Source organism: Oryctolagus cuniculus, chromosome 5, assembly GCF_964237555.1.
Source record: "Oryctolagus cuniculus chromosome 5, mOryCun1.1, whole genome shotgun sequence".
Taxonomy (NCBI): Eukaryota; Metazoa; Chordata; class Mammalia; order Lagomorpha; family Leporidae; genus Oryctolagus; species Oryctolagus cuniculus.
The window spans coordinates 169,815,305-169,831,857 of record NC_091436.1 but is presented as its reverse complement, the minus strand read 5'-3'; the positions used below and the strand labels follow the sequence as shown (position 1 = coordinate 169,831,857).

The following is a 16,553-nucleotide window of genomic DNA, read 5'->3' as shown; positions in this document are numbered from 1 at the left end:
ATGCTCACCCATCACACAGGTGATGGTGGCCTCCAGGGCCTGCTGCAGGCCATCCTTTGTTCCTGAAACGGACTGAAACACACTGGGGATGTTGGAGGGCCAGGGGCTGGGGCAGGGCACAGGCACCTCACGCCTCGTCTGGGGGCTGAGCTTTCTCCAGCAGTGACTTGTGTGTAGTATTCCGTTTTCTTCATGCCATCACTGCTTCTGAAGTTATTTAAAGTAGTGATTTGTGCCTCAAAGAACTTTGCTCCAGGATGCGGCCACTGCCCCAGCATAACACCAGACCAGAGGGAGTCGCAACTGCCTAAAAGATGCCGAGAACGGCGTAGCAGAGGGGGGGCCCACCTTGTCAGAAGGCAGGGTGGCGTCAGGGAGGTGTCCTCCGGAAGAGGTTCGAATCCGCAGACACAGACACAGAGCAGTGCAGGCAGGAGAGCTTCCAGTGTCTCAGCTGGCAGTGTGAAAGGGTCATCCCAGTGAGAGGAGGCTGGTGGGCCTGGAAAACAAGGCAGACAGAGCGACTGAACAGCCGTCAGCTTCGACCACACACGGTGTCCTGGGCGAGGAGGAAGGTGACTCAGACAGATGCGTGCTGAGCTCTTTGGTGTGGGCTCTGCACAGATGTAGACCCAGAATAAAATGCCAGCCTTTAAGGAGATCTGACTCAAATATGACATACTTTTTTTTTAAGGTGCCATTATTCTCTGTATTTATACTTTGGACTTCACAGAATTGAATTATAAAGTTTCAACGTTATTTCTTGATCCAACAATACAGTGTGTAGTCTCCTTACTTATTTACACCCCATGTGTCTCACTTCTTTGGTTGTGCACAACTGACCCATGAGTGTCACAGGGAGAACTCGGGCTCCTCTGTGGGAACCTCTCTGACAAGGGTGTGACCACCTGACCTCTATCAGTTTCCTACCACTGCCTTGCTAAGAGATTTTAAGGGCTGGAAGTCCTAGAATTTATGTATTGTCATTTAAAAGCCATTTAAACAAATACTACGCTACTGATTCTATTTCCAGTTATGGTAAACTACAAGACTCAGATCAACCCTGACGCACAGAACAAAGAAAACAATGCAGGGGCTGGCACTGTGGTGTAGAGGGTAAGGCCGCCGCCTGCAGTGTCTGCTCCCCATATGGGTGACAGTTGGAGCTCTCTGCTAATGGCCTGGGAAAGCAGTTGAAGATGGTCCAAGTTGTTGGGCCCCTGCACACACATGGGAGATCTGGATGAAGCTCCTAGCTCCTGGCTTCGGCCTTGCCCAACCTGACCATTGTGGCCATCTGGGGAGTGAACCAGTAGATGGAAGATCTTTCTCTCTCTGTAGCTCTACCTTTCTAATAAATAAATAAATCTTTTTAAAAAATTAAAACACCCACTCTGCTTCTCTTTCTCTGTAACTCTGTCAAATAAATAAATAAACCTAAAATATATATAGCTCAAGTGATTTGGTTTCCCATCCATTGTGAGACCTGGACTGAGTTGCCAGCTCCTGGCTGTTGTCAGCCATTGCAAATGTTTGCGTGAACCAGCAGATGAGAGCACGCTCGCTCTCTCCACCTCTTTCTCAATTTTTTAAAAAGATTTATTTATCTGAAAGTCAGAGTTACACAGAGAGAGGAGAGGAAGAGAGAGAGAGAGAGAGAGAGAGAGAGAGATCTTTCATCTGCTGGTTCACTCCCCAATTGGTCACAACAGCCAGAGCTGCGCCGATCTGAAGCAGGAGCCAGGAGCTTCTTCCAGGTCTCCCATGAGGGTGCAGGGGCCCATCTTCTACTGCTTTCCTGGGCCATAGCAGAGAGCTGGATCAGAAGAGGAGCAGCCAGGACTAGAACCGGCGCCCATATGGAATGCCGGTGCTTCAGGCCAGGGCGTCAACCCACTGCGCCACAGCACCAGCTCCTCTCAAATTTTTGAAAAGAATTATTTTCAAAAGTAAACTGTTACACAGTGTTACCACCAAAATTTAAGTGGAGTAAGTAGTTTATGTAATTCCAAATCCTCAAAATAGCATTTCACAAGAACTAGCAGGTAAGCCTCTGGTATATTTAAATCATGATGTACTATAGGTACAACCCCATATTCACATAACATACATACTCCTGATAGGAATTGAGGTTAAAAAAAAAAAAACATAAAACTAAAGTTTTTTTTCTTTTCCCATAAACAAGGACTTCAGAAAATTATCACTATTGAACATTTCAGTTTTATTCAAAACCTGAAATTTGCACCATGCCTATAACTCTTTTAAGTTTATATCTTACATCATTTCTACTATTAAAGCACACACGATATAAAATTAATTTTTAAATGTTCCACCTGGCCTGACTGGTTAACATAATAACAACATTGTTCTTCCCGGAAGATACAAGTTTCCCCTTTTCCAGCTGTTATAAGGTCTGACGCCTGTCTGTTTTGTAGTACCACCCCTGCTAGTGAGGTGATTTGGCTTTGGAGACCCTGGGTCTCAGTGGACCTGGTGATCTGTTGTAACTGCTGGCGTTGTTCTTGGAGTTGGTTGGTCGAGATAACGTCGTGGCCCAAAGGTGTTCCTGAAGTCACTGCTGAGGAGAAGGAGGCTTCGAGGCTGATCCCAGCCAGAAGCGGGAGAAGGGCCGCTCTTCTCTTGCGGGTAGAGGGGATTGTCTGTAGAAAGAATTCTGAATAATCATACAACGTTAAGTGAGGGGAGAGGACCAGCAATACACACGGGCCGGGGGTAGAGTCACTGATGCAGGATTGGAGAGTATGACTGCAGAGGAATGAGGTCCCAAGTGGGCTAGACAGGGAATTGACGGTCATGTTGGTAACACAAGGAATGTTGTGACACAAGTTCATTGTGTTCTGCGGCCACATTTGTAACCCAGCATGTTGCATTTTGTCCTCCTGAATGTAAAGGAAGATGACCGACAACCCTCTGAGGACAGGGAGTACAGGTGTTTGTCAGAGCAGAGATATTGGAGAGTAGAGTAGCAGCAATGGGAGGTTCCTGAAGGGGAGCACACACAAAATACTCTTGTTGATAAAGGGCCAAAGGCAAGGTAGAACTGGCCAGCTGATGAAGTAAAGTAAGTGATAGATTAATGAGCTGTAGCCACGTTAGAGGAGGTTTTCTAGGATTAATTAACTGGGACACATGTTTAGAAGATTCCTTTACCGCATCAACTACGACATCCATGGGGGCTGTTGGGAGCTGAGTGCAAACCCTAATGATTTTTATAGCTCCATGTGGATCCCCCATGTTAGAACCAGTATAGATGTTGATTGATCCTTTTTTTTTTTTTTTTTTTTTTTTGACAGGCAGAGTGGACAGTGAGAGAGAGAGACAGAGAGAAAGGTCTTCCTTTTGCCGTTGGTTCACCCTCCAATGGCCGCCGCGGCCGGCGCGCTGCGGCCGGCGCACCGCGCTGATCCGATGGCAGGAGCCAGGAGCCAGGTGCTTTTCCTGGTCTCCCATGGGGTGCAGGGCCCAAGCACCTGGGCCATCCTCTACTGCACTCCCTGGCCACAGCAGAGAGCTGGCCTGGAAGAGGGGCGACCGGGACAGAATCCGGCGCCCCGACCGGGGACCAGAACCCGGTGTGCTGGCGCCGTTAGGCGGAGGATTAGCCTAGTGAGCCGCGGCGCCGGCCTGATTGATCCTTCAACCCCATTTTGCCAGTCCTGAAGGTGAGGCTCGGTTATAGAAAAAGTTAAAAGGGGTTGAGCACGCTGGGAAGTTATGGGGCTGTCTGTGAGCAGAGAGTACCTGGTGTAACCTGTTGGCATGATTTAGAAGAGTTGTTTTCTGGGGAGGCCATAGCCATGGTCTGTATAGTAGCATTTACAAGACCATGATGGACAGCCCTGCCAGTACGTGTCCTCACACAACCCCTTATTGTCCTTGGTCAAGCACAGATAGAATGGGTGTGCTTCCAGTTGGGACAATGTGTACTCAGTCCAGTCAAAGCAGTTGTGGGAGCAGGCCTGAGCAAAGTCACAGTCCAAAGTGATAGGGCCCACACATCCTGCAATGGGGCAGAAGGTAGAGTTAAGCAGTTTAGAAGGAGTGGAAGTAGAATGAACCTGGACTTGCCATGCATGTCGTATCCCAGGGGCGGGTGCTGGTTTAGAGCCAGCACAAAGGAATAGTAGAAAGAAGGTAATTAGGAGTTCCATCCTGGGGTATGGAGAGGGAATAAGACACTAAGAGGAGACAGGGAAACTGCAGATCTGAAGGGGAGTGACGTCGGAGGTCTCCTGGAGGTGTAAATATTTAATATCTGAAAGGAGCCAGGAGGGTGGATGGGCGAGGAGCGTGTTTGATATTCCTCCCACAGAAGCTGTAGGAAGAGTTGGTACCAGTGTAAGAGAGGATCAGTACTTATCCAGTGTTGGAAATGGCAGGTGGCTGGGTGGTCACTGCTTCCCGGAGGCAGGTTCATCAAGGGCAGAAGGGTCTGAGTTTTCAGGCACCCTTGGTAGTGGGGCTTGAGTCCAGGTGAGCTGGGCTGTGAGTGGTCCTGTGGGGATAACTGTATAGTGAGGGGGGAGGAAGTGAGGTGGACCCAATGGGGGACGCCCTGTAAGATCCAGCCCACCTAGCCTGTAGTTTGGTGGGGCAAGGGGATAAGGAGGGATGTAAAGAAGACAGGAAGACATTACCCCCTACACTTATAGGAGAGGAGTTGCCCGGAGCATCTGGGTATGGGCTGGGCAGTAAGTGCGCATCTCCATAGATCCATTTGTGGATGAAGAGAGGGGGGATCAGATGGGGTGGCAGGAGTGGGGATTGAGAGTGCATCGTCGGAAGAACCAAGGGACGTCCTTACATCAGTCCAAAAGGCAGAATATTGAGAGGTTTTTTTGGAAGGGCCCTCATACAGCGCAGGGCCGATGGGAGTAGTTTAATCCAGCCCAAGTGGAGCTCAAGAGCTTGGTCAGAGCAGCTTTTAGTGTAAGATTTGTCCTTTCTACTTTTCCTGAGGACTGGGGTTGATAAGTAGCTGCGTGACCTGGGATGTGAATTCGGGGCCATTGTCTGACTGGAGAGAGCCAGGGACCCCAAAATAGCGAATAATCTCCTCAAGTGGGATGATGGAAACTTAGTGCCCGTTTGTTAGTAGTAAGGAAGGCCTCGACCCACCCAGAAAAGGTATCTACCAGTACCAAGAGCTATTGACAGTGCCGTACTCTGGTCATATGGGTGAAGTCCACCTGCCAGTCAGAGGCCAGCAGGTGTCCTCGGGCCTGATGGGAGGGGAAGGGTAGAGGATGGAGGTTAGACTTTGGGTTTGCTCTTTGACATACAGAACAAGAAGAGGTGGGTTGTTGAAGATGTTTGGTATCTTCTGGTGAAAGAGGAAGAGAATGCTTGATAAACGATCATAAGGAGGAAATGTTGGGATGAAACTAATGGTGGGGCCGACACTGTGGCACAGTAGGTTAATTCTCCGCCTGCAGAGCCAGCATCTCATATGGGCATGGGGTTCTAGTCCCGGCTGCTCCTCTTCTGATCCAGCTCTCTGCTATGGCCCAGGAAAGCAGTAGAAGATGGCCCAAGTCCTTGGGCCCCTGCACCCATGTGGGAGACCTGGAAGAATCACCTGGCTCCTGACTTTGGATCAGTGCAGCTCCGGCCGTTGTGGCCATTTGGGGGAGTGAACCAAACCTCTCACTGTCAGTAACTCTCTCTCTCAAATAAAATAAATAAAATCTTAAAAAAAAAAAAAAAAAGAAGAAACAAATGGTGGAGATAGGATAAGATGGCCTAAGTGGAGGGCTGTTGGAATTGTTGGTCTTGAGGGTGGTTTATTAGTATAGCAGGTGGAGCGGAGGACGGGCTGCAGGAAAAGGCAGACAGTGTCACCTGACAGGCTGCCTGTCTGCCCTCTTATCTGATGACAGAGCTGTCAGTCTGACGAGCCTTACAGTGGACAAGTCCGATTTGTGTTGGGAAAGAGGGGTTATGAAAGTAACATTGGAGATGTCTGTCCCTTTAGTGGTAAGAAGGCCTCTATCTTTCCAAATCGCCAAGTGGTATAGGAAGATATGGAAGGCGTATTTCGAGGTAGTATAGACAGGGATAGTTTTATTTTTAGCCAGCATAAAGGCATGAGTTAGAATACAGAGCTCAGCCTATTCAGTTTTGAATGTGAGGCCTTAAAGAAAGATTAAAAACAAGTCCTCACCTCTCACCCCCAGACCGCTCGTGGCTGTTGGGCACACTGAAAACTAAGCAGATCAGGACACCTATGCATTTATTCATAGGCGTTTTGAACAAATGGGACATTCCGATCCAAGTTGGTAGTGGGTAGAGCACTGCATTTTTTTGTTCTTGAGTAATAAGGTATATTCAGAACTAAATAACAAATACACAAACATATATGTTGCTTTATCTTGGACTTTTAATCCTTGTTCTTCTCAGTGATGGTGATTTATAATATCACTTATTTATGTATTTATTTCATAAGAATGTTAATGTAGTTTTTGAAGTTGTCTGGGGCCAGTAAAGCTGCCACAGTCCGTGTTCCTATCCAGTTGCCAGTTCCTATCCAGCTGCCTGCAAGAACAGTGGAGGATGGCCCAGGTGTTTGGGCCCCTGTCACCCAAATGGGAGACTGAGACCCGGATGGAGCTCCTGGCTCCTGGGTTTGGCCTGGCCCAGTGCTGGCTGATGTGGCCACTGAAGAATGAAGAAGCAAATGGAAAAATCTCTCTCTCCATCCTCCCTCTTGCTCCATAGCTCTGATTTCCAAACATAAATCAATAATTTTTTTAAAAAAAAAGCTGTCTGGAACATTCTTTAGACTTGTTTATAAATTTTTATTGCTATGATATGATATCATTTCTGAAATTTTTAAAATGTAGTTTTTCTCCACTTTTAGACTTCTTTATGCAAAATTCAATTATGCTTTGTGGAAAAAATTGCTTCCACTTTCAGATCTTGGTAGTGAACTTCCTAGCAATGATGGTGATGGTCCTAACAGAAGCTTTCAGTTTGGTCCAAGTGTTTGATGGGGTTAGGGGTTCAGCCACAGCACTAAGACTCTCCCAAGAGCAGAGGAGTAAAGAAACCTATACCGGAAAACTTGAAGACCATCATGTTAAGCCCTGCCGTTATTTACAACTGCAGAATGGAAATAAATAGGGTGAATGGCAAACATGCTAACACCCACAACCCAGGTCTCTGTGGTTCCTGTGCGATGTGTACGCTCGTGTGCGGGAGGCAAAGCAGGCGGGAGCAGAGAGCAGGGAGAGAGATTCTCCCATTCAGCTAAGTTTACTGAGTGCCTGCCTCTTATGGCCCCAGATACAGCAATAAACAATATGGATTGTTACATACACATCTTCAGCTTCATAAATGAGCAATTCTATCAAAAAAGATAAATACATTTGTAGCTAGTAAAACATAGGGGACATACCTACGATGTTCTAAGCAGTAAGTAAATAAAGTGTTTAGACAGAGAAGAGGCAAGGGTCCGGGGGCACAGATGTCCGAGAGAAGCTAAAGACTAAGAAGTCACAGATACAGGGGTCAGGAGGCCTTTCCAGACACACATTGGGTACACTCTTAAGTTCTCTACTTAAGAAAAAAATGTAGAAACCATAGCTGTCGGTGGACTAATTGATGAGTGACATCAGGGGCCAGCTACCGTGTCTTGGCTATGATTCAGCCAAGAGACATCAGGTAAGTGGAAACCACACGCACTGGATTCGGGTGGTCCTGCCAACCCACCTGCTCACTGAACCAACTCGTTCATCTTTTCTCACTTGCTTCTTGCAGTGTTTTTAAGGGAAGCGACGCTGTGCTCTGACCATCTCACTACAGTCTGTGAGCCCACCTGTGATGTATCCTCCAGGGCAGTGTCCAGAACTCCCTACGTCGAGGCCAGCAGGGCACCCAGGAATCTCTCACATGACACCAGCAAGGACCCTCCAGCATAACAAAAATAGGGGAGCGTCCCCTTTAGGGCCGTGACCTGCAGGAAGTGAGGAAAATGGTGGAAGGACATTCCTGTCCTGGGAGTGAGAGCAAAGGCCCCAGGGGCTCTGGGCTCTGCAGGGCAAAGCTGACTGTGACAGCCGCTGCCTTGGCTCACATCCTACGGATACAAAGCTTTAGGAAGAGATAAGCTAACTGGAGCATTAAGGCCCTCTGCTCACGCCCCTGTTCATAGGGAGCAGCAGTTGAGAGATCCAGCCAGACAAACAGGGCTAAAGTCAGGTACCTCTCAGGTTCTTTTTTTTTTTTTTTTTTAAGATTTATTTATTTACTTGAGAAGTAAAGTTATAGACACCGAGAGAGACAGATGTCTTCCATCTGCTGTTTCACTCCTCAAATGGCCACAACAGCTGGAGCTGAGCAGGTTTGAAGACAGGCACCAGGAGCCAGGAGCTTCTTCAGGGTCTCCCACATGGGTGCAGGAGCCCAGGAACTTGGGCCATCTTCTACTGCTTTCTCGGGCCATAGCAGAGAGCTGGATCAGAAGAGGAGCAGTCAGCTAGTGACCGTATGGGGTGCTGGTGCTGCGAGCAGCTTAGCCCACTATGCCACAGCGCTGGCCCCGCTCAGGGACTTTTCCTCGGAAGCTGACTGTTGGGACTGCAGCTACTTATGGAGACCACCTAGGATGCCTGGAAGCCTTCTAGCTGCTCCCAGCACTGAGGCATACTGTGTGGCTTGTACAGTAAAAGTAGTTAGTGCCAGTGCTGTCAAAGGACAGTGCCAGCCCTTAGAGAACATCCTGAAAATTAACTCAGTTGCTTTGTGACTGGGAGTTTTGGGGAAGAACCAGGAAGCTAGATGTCCTGTGAACTGTCTCATGTCATGCATAACCGGCAAGTGTCTCAAAGCCAATCTGAAGGTGAAAAATCTCATTATCTGAGCCTGGAACCCAACTCCTTTTACATATAAGCATGTGCAGTTCAATATGCAATGAATTTTCCAGGATGTAATCACTTTAGAATTTAACAGATAATGTTTTCTTCCGTTCCAGTGTCACTCAAGGATTATTAGCCTTAAAGAGAAGGCACATCACAGAGAGTGATTCCCTTTGTGCCATTTAGGTCACTGGAGTCCATCGGTTTGGTCTTTGTTGCACTTAGAGTGAGTCCACTTAGTGGACTACTTGCCTACGTTTTCTAGTGAAGATCCAAGCATTTACATGTTGAGATCATCTCCTTCGTTATTAAAATAACTCTCTTTTACTTAGCTTTTATATTACAGACGTTGTTTCATGGTGATTTTTTTAAAAAAGTTATTGTTACTGGGGCTGGCGCTGGTGGCGTGGCAGGTAAAGCCACTGCCTGCAGTGCCGGCTTCCCTTATGGGCACTGCTTCAAGTCCTGGCTTCTGCACTTCTGCTCCAGCTCTCTGCTGTGGCCTGGGAAAGCAGTAGAGGATGGCCCAAGTCCTTGGACCCCTGAACCCATGTGGGAGACCCAGAAGATGCTCCTGGCTCCTGGCTTCGGATTGGCACAGCTCTAGCTGTTGCAGCCATCTGGGGAGTGAACCAGAGGATGGAAGACTTCTCTCTTTCTCTCCGCCTCTGCTTCTCTGTAACTTTGCCTTTCAAATAAATAAATAAACCTTAAAAATAAAAGGTTATTGCTACCTAAGAATTTTGTTTCGGGTTAGAAAAGAGTCCACAAATAAATGTGACACAAAAAGGGAACATGAGGGCTGACAGGTGTGAGAACCACGTTTTCATAAATTCTCACCTGTAACCTCTGATCAGTAAGTGCATAAGCACTGCCCCACAGGGAGTCAGCAGACAGATCCCAGCCCCCAGGGATGCACCACTTCCAGGCCACAGCCTCTGCCCTTGGCCTTGGGATTTCAAGGCTCTCTCTCAATTCACGTTTTGGCTTTTTTTGTTCCCTCTGGCTTTTCCCAGTTTCTCTGTGCTTCTCTGGAGTGAAGCCACAGAACTTCGGCTGAGACTCATTTCATTCTTCCTTGTATTAGTGAAGATTCTCACACAATGCAGAGTGGGGTTCTCCTCACGGAATCCTTCCCCTCCCCCCATGTCCTAGCATTGTTTTTTGCATTTTCAGATCCTCAATAAGCCCCTGTTTCGTGGAATTCTTCACATTCACTAGCCCTCTAAAAATACTTCTCTGTGTGTCTAACTCTGTAGGAGCTCATAGAAATCTTTGATCGTTATCCAAATCTGGAAAGATCTCTTTCTAAGGCTGACAGTCTGCTTCATGGCGGGTTTCTGTATCATACATCTGCTTCCCCTCATGCTTCCCAGCAGGCACCACCTTCGTGGCCGGGGGACAGTTACCAGCAAAGGTGAGTCTGGGACACAAACGTGACAAAGTATTGGGAAGTGGTAAGTAGGTCATCTGTGGAAGTCACTTGAATTTGGGGAGGTTTGGGTACTTATGGACGATGAGGTTCTGGTGTTTCCCACATCTAGTAATCGGAAATGCAGTCCAGATAAACTGCGATTCACGTTACCTGAGTGTATCCCATGCGATGTCACAGCTGCAGAGCGGCAGAAGGCCAGGAATCTAGAAAGGAGTGAAGAAGAATTGAGCTTTGTCTGTTTCTCTCAGTCTGTGGAAAGTGCCCTGGTTCCAATGAGGAAAACAAAATTTCCTAGGCCAGACAAAAAGCCATTTATTCATGTGACATGGCTGGGGGAATAACCATCATCGAGGATCAGATTCGCACCTCAGTTTCTATGTTCTATTCTGCCCCTTTCTTCCCCATTGTGTTTTATGGGGAAAAAAAAGAAAGAAAAAGAAAGACCATGTGAGTCTTTGACATTACCAGGCAAGCATTTCAGAGTAAATAAAGTGACTTGCTGGCTTGGAATCCTCAAATCAGTTTCCCAAGGCTGATCAGCAATGGCACAAACTGATCAAGAGCATCTCACAACAGAGGGTTTGACGACTGTTTTCTCAAGGCCTGTTCAGCAGAGCTGTTGGCTTTCTGCATTTTAGGCACTTGAAACTGGTGTGTGAACTTTGCACACAGTGGCAACAATGTCCTTCTGCTGCTCCACATTTCACACACAGATTTTACTCTCCCACTCCCCTTAATTCTTCTAGACATGCACTTTGCTGCCAGATTGCAAATTATTGAGAGTCCCCCATTTCACACACAGATTTTACTCTCCCACTCCCCTTAATTCTTCTAGACATGCACTTTGCTGCCAGATTGCAAATTATTGAGAGTCCGATAGCCAAAACTCACAAATAGTTGACATAAAGGCATATTCTCTGTGTGGAGGCGGTAATTTCTTTCTGGATAGGCAGAGAAACACACACACACACACACACACACACACACAGAGAGAGAGAGAGAGAGAGATATCTTCCATTCACTCGCTCACGCTCCAGATGCACATGATGACTGGAACTGGCAGAAGCCTGGAACCAGAACCCAATCCAAGTGCGCGTGTGATTGGCAAGAACCCAACTACTTGAGCCACCAGTGCTGCCTCCCAGGGTCTGTAGTACAGGAAGCTGCAGTCAGGAGCAAAAGCAGGGACTCCAGCCAGGCGCTCCCACGTGGCACAAGGGAACCCTAACTGCTGCCTTAACCCCCAGGCCACGCCTCCATGGTCAGTTTAATGGTCTCAGTCTTTTTGTCATCCTTCTCTCAAAAAGAAATCAGTATCTAGGACAAATGGGATGATCCTTGGGACTTACAGAAGGGTTCTTTCTGTTTTCTGGTACAGCATTGGATACTTAGGGGAATACTTGCAATACAACTTAAAGTGTAAAGCAAAGTGTACCCAAAACACCCATGACCAGTCTAACCCCCAAAAGAGAATGTTAGCAATAACTTGAATTTACCTCTGTGCTTTTGCTCACTATTTTCTCCACCTTTATCACCAAAATAGGCACTAATATATTTTTTAAAAGTTTCTTTCTATGAAAATGTCTCTTAAAGACTTGTATGTTCACTTAAATGATGCCTAATTGGTTCTATCTCCTGAGCTTCACGAAATGGTATCATATGTAAACCTTCTGAGACCTGTTCCTGGAATTCAACCAAGGCCAGCACATATCAATCATTTATCTGCAGCATCATGTTCCATCATCTAAACCTATATTAATAAATATACTTATTATTCTTACCAGGAATATGTGTTGATTTTGGGGTTCTGTTACTAAGAGTAGGGGAGGACATCTGGCACGCAACTTGGAAAATCTGCACCCTGTGTTGGCGTGGCTGGGGTCTGGCCCTGCCTCCCCTGTGCATCCGTTTCCTGCTAACGTTCATCCTAGGAAGCTAGGGTGATTGCTTAAGTACTGGGGTTCCTGCCGCCCACTTCAGACCTGGGACAGCTGGACTGAGTTCCTGGCCCCCAGACATTTGGGAAGACAATCAGCAGATGGGAGCCTACTCACACATAGATAAGATAAAGGTATCCCGCTCTTGAAAAACTCATGGGAAATGATATTAAAAAACTTGATTTGGTGCAAAAAAGTTGAGTCCATGCATACAAAGGAGTCCTCAAAACATCTTGGAGGGGGCCAGCGCTGTGGTAAAGAGGCCTGCGGGGCCGGCATCCTGGGAAAGCAGCGGAGGATGGCCCGAGGCCTTGGGCCCCTGCACCCGCGTGGGCGCCTGGAACAAGCTCCTGGCTCGGATCAGCGCAGCTCCGGCCGTTGCAGCCAACTGCGGACTGAACCAGCGGATGGAAGACCTCTAAATAAGTTTTTTTTAAAAGATTTACTTATTTCAGAGTTACAGAGAGAGGAAAGGCAGAGTCTAACATCCGCGGATTTCGCTCCCCAGTGGAGCCAGGAGCCTCTTCCGGGTCTCCCACGCGGCTGCAGGGTCCAGGGACTCGGGCCATCCTCTACGGCTCCCCCAGGCCACAGCAGAGCGGGACGGGAAGTGGAGCAGCCGGGACTCGAACCAGCACCGCAGCGCCAGCCCAATTAGATAAAAAAATCCGTGGAAAGCGCACGTTAGGAAAACACGCATAACTTCCATAGATGTCCGCACCTACACAACCTCTCCCTTTCCTTTCCACAGCGGCTTAGACACCTCCGACGCCGACTCCCGAGGAGACGCGGACAAGCGCGCCCTCCCAAAGGCGAGCCGGGCCGGCTGCGGCCTCAGCGCGGGCGGCGGGCGCTGCCGGAGCAGACGCTCCACCTCCGCTTTTCTCCGTAAGTGTCTCCCAAGCAGACAGGAAGTGCAAGCGACACGGAGGACTGGAGCGCACCTTACCGGGTACCGAGGCTAACGCCGTGGGTAGGCGCGGCTCCCAGCTGCGGAGAACGGGCGACACCTCAGAAGCCGCGCGGCCTTCAAACTGCGCGCGCAGCGCCGCGATTGGCTACCCACAAGCCTCCTGATTGGCCGGCGGGAGCGCCCCTGTGATTGACTTGCCCACCGACCACTCATAGTCTGAAGAACAGAAGGCGGAACTGACAGCACCGCCCAGGGGAGGAAAGGCCAGTGGGGCAGAACCTGCGGCATTCAGAACACCGGGACACACCCCAGAGTGCGGACAGTGTCAGTTCTCTCGCGAAACCGTGGGTGGCTCTGAAAAGAGCCTTTGGGTCCGCCACGAGTCGATGACGAGTCTACTTGGAGCTGGTGTACTTGGTGACGGCCTTGGTGCCCTCGGACACGGCGTGCTTGGCCAGCTCGCCAGGCAGCAGCAGGCGCACGGCCGTCTGGATCTCGCGCGACGTGATGGTCGAGCGCTTGTTGTAGTGCGCCAGGCGCGACGCCTCGCCGGCGATGCGCTCGAAGATGTCGTTGACGAACGAGTTCATGATGCCCATGGCCTTGGACGAGATGCCGGTGTCGGGGTGCACCTGCTTGAGCACCTTGTACACGTAGACCGAGTAGCTCTCCTTGCGGCTGCGCTTGCGCTTCTTGCCGTCCTTCTTCTGCGCCTTGGTCACCGCCTTCTTGGAGCCCTTCTTCGGGGCCGGCGCAGACTTCGCGGGCTCGGGCATGCTGCAAACCTCTGAGTCTTCTAGCGCGAAGAAACCAAGTGTGGGCCAGCGCACGCACCTCGACTATTTGTTTGGTGCGGATGCAAATGAGGGGTTGCAGCGATTCGGGTTTTCATTGGCTCGTTTAGTGTCTTCCTCTCTGATAGGCTAGCTTTGATCCTGCACTCTGATTGGTTCCTTTTGCATCTCCCGCCTCCGGGACGATGGCCTGTGAACTCGTTACGTTTTACGGAAATTGGAAGCGGGCTTGGCTTTACTGCTGCTTTCTGATTGGCTGCAGCTTGCATCCGGCCACTGGCATAGGCTGCTTCAGGAAACCACAGCAGGGTATAAGTAGCTGGTAGCGGGTCCGCTGTTCCACGTTGCTGAGACTTGATTTGGCAGCTGATCATGTCTGGACGCGGCAAGCAGGGCGGCAAGGCGCGCGCCAAGGCCAAGACGCGCTCGTCGCGGGCCGGGCTGCAGTTCCCCGTGGGCCGCGTGCACCGGCTGCTGCGCAAGGGCAACTACGCCGAGCGCGTGGGCGCCGGCGCGCCCGTGTACCTGGCGGCCGTGCTCGAGTACCTCACGGCCGAGATCCTGGAGCTGGCGGGCAACGCGGCGCGCGACAACAAGAAGACGCGCATCATCCCGCGCCACCTGCAGCTGGCCATCCGCAACGACGAGGAGCTCAACAAGCTGCTGGGCAAGGTCACCATCGCGCAGGGCGGCGTGCTGCCCAACATCCAGGCCGTGCTGCTGCCCAAGAAGACCGAGAGCCACCACAAGGCCAAGGGCAAGTGAGCGCGCGCCGCCCGCCCCGGCCCGGCCCGGCCCGCACCAAAGGCTCTTTTCAGAGCCACCACGGCGTCCACGAAAGGACTGAGCACTCGGTCACAATGCTGTGTATATGAGTACTTGTCTATTAAGCACGAAGACCGGCTCTTGTGTCCGCTGGTCACTCACGGCCACGACGGCGGTACCTGAGCCGATGCAATGTCAGGGCTCCCGGTCTCCCACGAGGGTGCAGGGGCCAATCACTTGGTCAGCTTCCCCGCCTTCCCAGGTGTGTTAGCAGGGGCTGAATTTGGCACAGGACCCCGGATGAGCCAGCACTCGATGTTGAATGCTGGTGTGTGCAGTCTGGGCCTGCTGTGCCGCAAGGCCGGCCCCTGCTCCATCTGATTGACATCTGAAATGACCTAATCCGGTAAGTAACAGTTGCTATTTAAATGGAGATCAAAGCAACATTTTACTACAGTGACTTAAGCTGGTAATTGCAACTAGAAACTTTAGAACATCTAAAGTGGCAGATTTAAGAAAGTGTTTAAACATTCTTTCTAGTGTTAGAACTAGTTTCTCTGCACAGATATTGGACAGATATAAAAGTGCCTAATACTGAAATCCCTTGCTAATCACTTTGTAAAAGACAAGCACTTGGGCCATCTTCCATTGCCTTCCCAGGCCACAGCAGAGAGCTGGATCGGAAGTGGAGCAGCCAGGACTGGAACTGGCTCCCATATGTGATGCCAGTGCCACCAGTGCCCCCATATTCATTATCTTATCCCCTAACTGACAAAGTCCCTCAAGGGAGTGGAGATGGGATTTTTTTTGGCGGGGGGTTTCCTTATTTTGCTTTCTCTCGGGTTTTGTTTCATAACTTTTATATTTTCCAGACTTTTCTCTATATGCTTGCTGTTTCGATTGTGTAAAAATCTCAGCTTTGGGACGGGCATTGTGGCATAGCAGGTGAAGCCGACGCCTGCAATGCCAGCATCCCATATGAACTCTGGTTGGAGTCCTGGCTGCTCTACTTCCAATCCAGCTCTGCTATGGCCTGAGAAGACAGTGGAAGATGGCCCAAGTCCTGGTCTCCCACATGGGAAGAAACTCCTGGCTCCTGGCTTTTGATAGGCGCAGCTCTGGCCATTGCGGCCATCTGGGGAGTGAACCAGTGGATGGAAGACCTCTCTCTCTCTCTCTGCCTCTGCCTCTGCCTCTCTGTAACTCTTTCAAATAAATAAATAAATTTTTTTAAATCAGGCAAACCTTTATCTTTCACAATATTATTATTGACACTAACCGAGAATGAGGTAATTTTTTGTTAGTCTTGGTTTATTTTTAATTGATTTGACAGCCAGATTGACAGAGAGAAGAGGAGGGAGTGATCCTGCTGGTTCACTCCTCAAATGCCCACAAAAGCCAGGTCTCGGCCAGTCTGAAGCCCAGAGCAGGAAATCAGATTGGAAACGGTGCAGCCAGGGTGTTGGTGTCACAAGTGGCAACTTAGCCTGCTAGGCCACAACTCTGGCCACAGAATAAATGTTTCTTGTATTATGTGAGAGAGAGTATTTACTTCTTACAGAGAAATGTGATAAAAACGCACTCCATTTTTAAGTATCATCCTCAGAGTATGTGTGTTTATAAACATGAAGAACAGAATACAGTTGCAAGAGATATTCACGAGCAGCCATTTAGATGATACTGACAACAAAATGTGAGATTCTACATGCACTTGGGATACCAGTTCCAGTAATGTACTGGCGATACTCATGCAGCGCCCTGTGTCCTCTGCCCAAGAAACAAAGGCCATGTCTACTTGGGAAGTTTAGGGGAGCAACGGGGTGAACACACACA

General features: G+C 49.3%; 2 protein-coding genes across 3 annotated transcripts; one reads left to right on the top strand and one right to left on the bottom strand.

The window, feature by feature from the left end:
• Positions 1–2,200: 2,200 nt before the first annotated feature.
• LOC100344952 (histone H2B type 1-C/E/F/G/I) lies at positions 2,201–14,156 on the bottom strand. Of its 2 annotated transcripts, XM_070074892.1 has the most exons (4): positions 13,198–14,156; positions 10,462–10,514; positions 4,378–4,516; positions 2,201–2,660 (listed from the first exon to the last, which is right to left on the bottom strand). In XM_070074892.1, the coding sequence occupies exon 1, from the start codon at positions 13,935–13,937 to the stop codon at positions 13,557–13,559; it is 381 nt and encodes a 126-aa protein (XP_069930993.1). In that variant the 5' UTR covers positions 13,938–14,156; the 3' UTR covers positions 2,201–2,660; positions 4,378–4,516; positions 10,462–10,514; positions 13,198–13,556. The 2 variants fall into 2 exon arrangements, with proteins under 2 accessions (XP_069930993.1, XP_069930992.1); XM_070074891.1 differs by lacking the exon at positions 4,378–4,516.
• Positions 14,157–14,264: 108 nt separating this feature from the next.
• LOC100346499 (histone H2A type 1) lies at positions 14,265–14,788 on the top strand. The gene has a single exon (XM_002721620.5). The coding sequence runs from the start codon at positions 14,328–14,330 to the stop codon at positions 14,718–14,720; it is 393 nt and encodes a 130-aa protein (XP_002721666.1). The 5' UTR covers positions 14,265–14,327; the 3' UTR covers positions 14,721–14,788.
• The last annotated feature ends 1,765 nt before the right edge of the window (positions 14,789–16,553 follow it).